This window comes from Penaeus japonicus, unplaced genomic scaffold, assembly GCF_977035675.1.
Source record: "Penaeus japonicus unplaced genomic scaffold, GWHDUDI00000001_assembly GWHDUDI00000026, whole genome shotgun sequence".
Taxonomy (NCBI): Eukaryota; Metazoa; Arthropoda; class Malacostraca; order Decapoda; family Penaeidae; genus Penaeus; species Penaeus japonicus.
In genome coordinates, this window is record NW_028234428.1 from 27,192,481 (window position 1) to 27,199,980 (window position 7,500).

At 42.1% G+C, this 7,500-nt stretch overlaps 1 protein-coding gene across 1 annotated transcript in view; it reads right to left on the reverse strand.

The window, feature by feature from the left end:
• Window positions 1–2,557: 2,557 nt before the first annotated feature.
• Window positions 2,558–7,500, reverse strand: part of LOC147468841 (uncharacterized) — a 9,768-nt gene continuing 4,825 nt past the window's right edge. The window contains exons 2-4 of the mRNA XM_086552394.1: window positions 5,803–5,961; window positions 4,983–5,355; window positions 2,558–4,511 (exon numbers count right to left, since the gene is read on the reverse strand). Of these exons, the coding sequence (XP_086408520.1) occupies window positions 2,872–4,511; window positions 4,983–5,355; window positions 5,803–5,961 (2,172 nt within the window). The 3' untranslated portion in view covers window positions 2,558–2,871. The remainder of the gene's footprint in view (window positions 4,512–4,982; window positions 5,356–5,802; window positions 5,962–7,500) is intronic.

Here is a 7,500-nt window from a genome sequence, read left to right on the forward strand (position 1 = left end):
GCTTTTTTGTTGTTGCTTGTTTGTTTATGCATTTTTCTTTTGGGGCAAGTTAAAAACAAAACGGAAAAAATAAAACAAGTCACGCTTAAGCATACATATTTTTTTTTTTTACAAACTTGTTAGTGTTTGAGCAACCATAGATAGAGTCAGTTTCATATTTGCGTTTGTTAAGAGCATGTTTTCATCTCGCTCAAGTGAAGGACTGACCTGTTTATGTTGACCAACACTCATCTTAAAACCAAGTTTCATTTTTTTTCCTGATATAATTTCTTATCATGATACATCCTATTTATTGATATTATTATCATTGTTGTTATTATTATCAGAATTATCATCAATATTATCATCATTATAACTTATAGTTATTATTATTATTATTTTTTATTATCATTATCATCAGTATCATTGTTAGTATCATTATCATCATCATTATTACTGTCAATACCATCATAATTTTTTTTTTAAGTTGTCAAAAAGAACTTTAAAGAATATAATAATAATATATAATATCGAAGTACTCGGATATGCCGCGAGAGGTATGACGTCATTAAGAGTATAACAGAAAATGTTCGTTAGCATAGGTATCTACAGCTTGGTTGTTCAAGAGAACCTGTAATGCCTAGAGAATAATCACAGAAACTGCATTATGGATTAAACCTTTAAAAAGAAATATGCCTGATGCCTTACTACAAGAACGCATACATTTATGTAACATTTGTATACTGATGTATTTGATAGCATATATAAACACACCATATAATCCTCATAGAAACTGTTCTTGACTTCATATACTTTAAAGAATCAGAAAAAAACTATTGGTGGCTTAACATTAACATTTAAAGAATGAGAGTTTTAGTTCACCGAAAAAAAAATGGCGTCGCGGGAAAGAATAACTGAAGAAACACGTGGTCAGCGAAGATCTTGTTCCTTGGCCACGTGGATGGTTGGATGCCTTCTATAGGGGATTTGATACTTTTTGTAGTATTTATATGATGTTTATTAGCATTGATATGATTTTTATCAGCATTATTGTTATTGACATTATCATTTCCACTGTTATTATTGCTATAGCTATCATCACTATTGTCGTTGTTGTTGATATTGTTGTTATCATAATAGTTATTGTTATTATGTTTTTTTATTGCTATTATTATGGCCATCATTGTCAATATCATTATTATAGGTATGAGAATGATTATTATCATCATAATTATCATTATGATTATAATTATTATTACCATTATCAATGATTACTATCTGCCTACGAGAAAATTAACTCTGCTTGAAGAAAAATATATCCATTTAACCCTTCACGCAGCATGACATCCTATCACGTCATCAATTTCGTCGTATATACACATTGTACATAATTCCGTTTGTATATACGCACCGTGATTTCCTTTATTTTTTCCTTTCCATTATCAACAACAAAGAAATACTGACAAACCCTCTTATTATTTACCCCTCAGAAGAAGGTGAATGAGAGGTTGAATGTGGCTTTGTGGCTTAGAAAATCTCCTGGCTGGAAACTGTGTGAGATTGCCTTATAGACGGGGCCCCGTTGTGAATTGTTTATTTCTGTTGTTTTGCTGTATTAGTATAACGCTATCAATATCAGGTAGCATAGAGACATTAATGAGATATTACTTAAACATTTTCATGTTGATTCATGGCAGGTACATAGCACACCTCATGGTCATATGTGCCGCTGATTACTTATAATATGTAAAAAAAAAAAAAAAAAAAAAAAAAAAAAAAACATGAATAAATAAAAGCATATATATCGTAATGAAAAACACTTGTATAAGGAATACTCGTAATATACACACTCTCGCAACTGAATTTCAATAACCACATACACACAATTGATAAATAGATATATAGATATTTTTTCCTTAAAGGTTATATAGACAAGAAAAGCACGAACATTGTGTAAAGACAACATTTATTGAGCACAGGCTGTACACCAACCTAACCTAAACAATATGGAAATAGGCCTATACAAAACAAATAAAAACTTATTTAATAGGTTAGATATCATAGATTCTTCCCTTTATCATAATTCTTTTTATAGCTGCTTATTCAAATTTAAAACCGTCTATGAACCAGTATTTTCGCGACAAGTTTTTTGTGTATATATTGAGAGATAAGTATGCTGTATAACAAATGCTTGGAACTGTATCAAATTTGACTACCCTGGTGAAATAACCGAAGAAACTATATACATACATATATTACATGTTATGACTAATAATAATAATAACAACGGTATTAATAATGATAATAATAATAATGATAATAATAATAATAATAAAAAATAATAATGATAATAATAATGATAATGATAATAAAATATAAGTAATATCAATAATAATGTTTTTTGTAATAGAAATATTAGTAATAAATATAATAATCAAAATGATAAAATTAACAATAACAGCAACAATGATAATACTGATGATAGTAATAATAAAATAATAATAATGCTCATAATACTAATAATGATCATAATAATAACAATAATGATGATAATAGCAATAATAATAATAATAATAATGATGATGATGACTAAATAATAATAATAACAAAAATAATAAGGATAATAATAATAGTTACCATAATGATTATAATAGTGATAACAATAATAATAAAACAAATAACTACAACACCGTAAACAAGCAGAAAAGGCAACAACAATCGTTACTATTACACTACTAAACAGCAAATACATTTACCTGTACAAAGCGTTTTAGAAACCTCAGCTCCGTCAACTGAGGGACCAGATTACGACGATCTGACTGCGAAGGAAGCCGAGAGGAATCCTCTGGTTAGATCCTGGCGAAGGTTTAGGATTGTAGGATTGGGTTCAGCTCATTTCTCAATCCTTTGTCCTTTGAGGCGCGTCACCCCGTAGCCGAGGGTCTTGGCTGGGCTCGCCTTCTTTGCCCCTTCCTTCTCTTCCGCTTTCTCTTCTTCCTTTTCTTCGACCTTTCCTTCTTTCTTGGTCTTCGGCGCCTCCTCCTCCTCTTCCTTCGGCACCTCCTCCTCTTCCTTCGGTGCCTCCTCCTTCGGCGCCTCCCGCTTCTTGGAGTACGAGGAGCCGCTTCCCCCGTCGTCCTGGAAGATGCTGAAGGGATCATCGAAGACGGCGAAGGAAGGTCCGATGCTGCCCGTAATGAAGGTGCCGAAGGTGTTCTTCTCAAAGCCCGGCCCGGCGGAGACCTGCGGCAGGCTGTAGGAGTCGGAGAGGTCGTTGGCTGGAGGGCTGTAGGACTCTTGGGGTGCGGCGGGTTGTGGCGGGCTGTAGGACTGCTCTGGTGGGCCGTAGGACTCCTGTAGGACGTCTGGAGCGCTGTATTCCTGCGATGGAGTCAGCGGCGCTATGTAGATCGACTGCGAGAGAGGCGGGCCGTACGCGGTGGAGGGTACGTCTTGGCCGCCCGCTCCTCCACCTGCTCCACCATACCCTCCTCCTCCTCCACTTCCACCTCCACTGGCACCATACCCTCCTCCTCCTCCTCCACTTCCACCTCCACTTGCGCCATATCCTCCTCCTCCTCCTCCACTTCCACCTCCACTGGCACCATACCCTCCTCCTCCTCCACTTCCACTTCCACCTCCACTGCCACCATACCCTCCTCCTCCTCCTCCACTTCCACCTCCACTTGCGCCATATCCTCCTCCTCCACTTCCACCTCCACTGCCACCATACCCTCCTCCTCCACTTGTAATGCCACCTCCACTGCCACCATACCCTCCTCCTCCTCCACTTCCACTTCCACCTCCACTTCCGCCATATCCTCCTCCTCCTCCTCCACTTCCACCATACCCTCCTCCTCCTCCACTTCCGCCATACCCTCCTCCTCCTCCTCCACTTCCACCTCCACTGCCACCATACCCTCCTCCTCCTCCACTTCCACTTCCACCTCCACTGCCACCATATCCTCCTCCTCCTCCACTTCCACTTCCACCTCCACTGCCACCATACCCTCCTCCTCCTCCACTTGTACTGCCACCTCCACTGCCACCATATCCTCCTCCTCCTCCACTTCCACTTCCACCTCCACTGCCACCATACCCTCCTCCTCCTCCACTTGTACTGCCACCTCCACTGCCACCATATCCTCCTCCTCCTCCACTTCCACTTCCACCTACACTGCCACCATACCCTCCTCCTTCTCCTCCACTTCCACTGCCACCATACCCTCCTCCTCCTCCACTTGTACTGCCACCTCCACTGCCACCATATCCTCCTCCTCCTCCACTTCCACTTCCACCTCCACTGCCACCATACCCTCCTCCTCCTCCACTTGTACTGCCACCTCCACTGCCACCATATCCTCCTCCTCCTCCACTTCCACCTACACTGCCACCATACCCTCCTCCTCCTCCACTTGTACTGCCACCTCCACTGCCACCATATCCTCCTCCTCCTCCACTTCCACTTCCACCTCCACTGCCACCATACCCTCCTCCTCCTCCACTTCCACCTCCACTGCCACCATATCCTCCTCCTCCTCCACTTCCACCTCCACTGCCACCATACCCTCCTCCTCCTCCACTTGTACTGCCACCTCCACTGCCACCATATCCTCCTCCTCCTCCACTTCCACCTCCACTGCCACCATATCCTCCTCCTCCTCCACTTGTACTGCCACCTCCACTGCCACCATATCCTCCTCCTCCTCCACTTCCACTTCCACCTCCACTGCCACCATATCCTCCTCCTCCTCCACTTGTACTCCCACCTCCACTGCCACTATACCCTCCTCCTCCTCCACTTCCACCTCCACTGCCACCATACCCTCCTCCTCCTCCACTTCCACTTCCACCTCCACCTTCACTGCCACCATACCCTCCTCCTCCTCCACCTCCACTTCCTCCTCCATATCCTCCACCTCCACTTCCTCCTCCTCCTCCACCACCACCACCACCACTTCCTCCTCCATATCCTCCACCTCCACTTCCTCCTCCTCCACCACTTCCTCCACTTCCTCCACCTCCATATCCTCCTCCTCCTCCTCCTCCTCCGCCGCACTCCGCCTTCTGGGCAACCGTGACCGTGACGTAATCCCGCTGCGTCTGCGTGACGGTCTGGTACCAGAAGGAGACCTCGGTCGTGGTGACGTACGACGGCGAATAGGCCGTGCTGGTGATGTAGACGGGCCTCACCTTCGCCTCGAATTCCGTGGTGGTGACGGTCTTTGTGGCCACCTGCGTGCGGTACCTGGTGGTGGTGAAGTAATCCGGCACCAGCTGCGTCGATACCTGGACCTGGTTCACGGTCTCGTACACCGTCTGGTACTGGGTGGTGGGTACGTTGCGCGTCTCCGTCACGGTGTGGTACACGACTTGCTGGGGGTGGGAGGGGGGTTGGGGGGGCTATGAGAGGGGGGTTTTAAGGGGGTGGGAGGTGAGGGACTTGCCCTTCATGCACGCGCACGCACAGGCACACACACACACACACACACACTATTCACATATATGCACTCACGCAAGTACGTATGGATCCTCATACATATGAACATATAAACAAACACAGTATGTATATATATACAGATATGGATAGATATAATTTCTTTGCAACTGCAATTGAAGTGTGTATTGTTTTAATACTAATGATATAATAGATGAACCGATAAAATCAGTACCATCAAGATATAACCAAGACCAAAATATAATCAAAAGAAATAAATGAAAATGAAAATAAAAGAAAAGGAAGAAGAAGACCAGGATGATGAAGAGAAAAGAAAGAAAACCGAAAGCAAATCGAAGCGGAGACGCCCTCGACCGGTCGCTCACCTCTTCCGTTTGCACCACGGTCTCGTAGTGCGTCTGGGGCACGCACTTGGGCCGAGACCTCGTCCTGCTGCCGCGGGGGAAGAAGATGGCCCCACCGCCGTCAGGGAGCAGGGCCAGCACCAAGGCTAGGGCCAGGGCGCGCATCGTCGCCGCCGCCATCTGCAAAGGGGGAGAAGATCGGGGTCAGGGAGGACGCTAGAAGGGGGAGGGGGAGGGGGAGCGTATACCATTTTACTCTACTCTTTTTTTTTTTTTTTTATCTTTCTTTCTGTCTTACTCACTCACTCTCTCTCTCTCTCCCTCTCTCTCTCTAACTTTTTTTGCTTCTTCATGTTTTTGTTTACATCATGGACAGTTTCATGTCCTGCCTCCTAGCCATTTATTACATGCACTGGTTCGCTAACACTTAGAAGTAAATCTGTTTAGAAATAACGGATTTATGGATAGATATTAAGGGTAGGCCTGCCTGTCGTTGTCTTGTCTATCCCAATCTTTTTATTAATATATTTCCCTTTCCTTCTCTATCTCTTTTCTGAGCTTTTTATTGTTATCTAGAATCCCGGAAGCTAAAGCGCTTGGCAGTAACCCGTTCGTTTTAACAGTTTTACTTAACACACTTAGCTGCGGTTAACATTTACTTGTATAGAAAATGGAACGTCGACGGTTAAGAATTCATATTTGAATTTGCTTTCAACGTTAACGGTTTGTGGTTACTCTTTCCGAGGACACTTTTACTTCCGTCTCTGGATGAAAGTTGTTGGTTAAATTAACGAGTATAATTTTAGTGATATGTGAGTCTGTGTATCGCCAATAATGTCGCTGAGTAAACTACAATAACACGTAAAATATAGGCACACACGCATGGATTTAAGTTAAAAACGAATAATCACAAATCAATTATTTTAAAAGAACCTATACACAGATCAGTTCTATTCATCCATGTAAAATTCACATGCACACGCGCAAGCAAGCAATGTTGAATGGGAACGTTCACCCCAGTAGAGCAACCAAAGATAAATAACCCCGCGGTCGCTTGTGCTAAGATGATAAAATCTTTATTTAATGTGAAAGGTGCAGCTGGACTTCACAACCACTTGGTCAGTTCTATTCTTATGAATGTTATGTTACGTCTAGTAAACTGAAATAACTTCTTCGCGAAACTACTGAAGAGAAAATAACTGAATACGCAAACAAAACAATAACACATCGGAATTACGAATAAACATAGGATTTTCATTTTTTTTAATACCTTCACTACGCCTATTACCATTAATTCTCATGCAAAATAAATGGATCGACAAATAAAGAAAGATAAAAGGGGAAAAAAGAGATAAAATAATAATACAAGAAGAAGAAGAGAAAAAGCATTTTAATCCTCATACAAAGTAAATAAATCGACAAATAAAGAAAGAAAAGGGGAAAAAAGAAGATAAAACAATAAAACAACAACAAGACGAAGAGAAAAAACATTTTAATCCTCATGCAAAATAAATAAATCGACAAATAAAGAAAGATAAACGGGGGAAAAAGAGATAAAACAATAACACAACAACAAGCGGCAGAGAGAAAGCATTTTTCCCGCGCTTTGGTTCCGTCTCGTTAGTATTAATCATCACAGCAACGAAGATAAATCATTTACATTACATCTTCGCTATCATAGATTTCACAATTAGTCTCGCTAAGGATGATGGAGGCGAT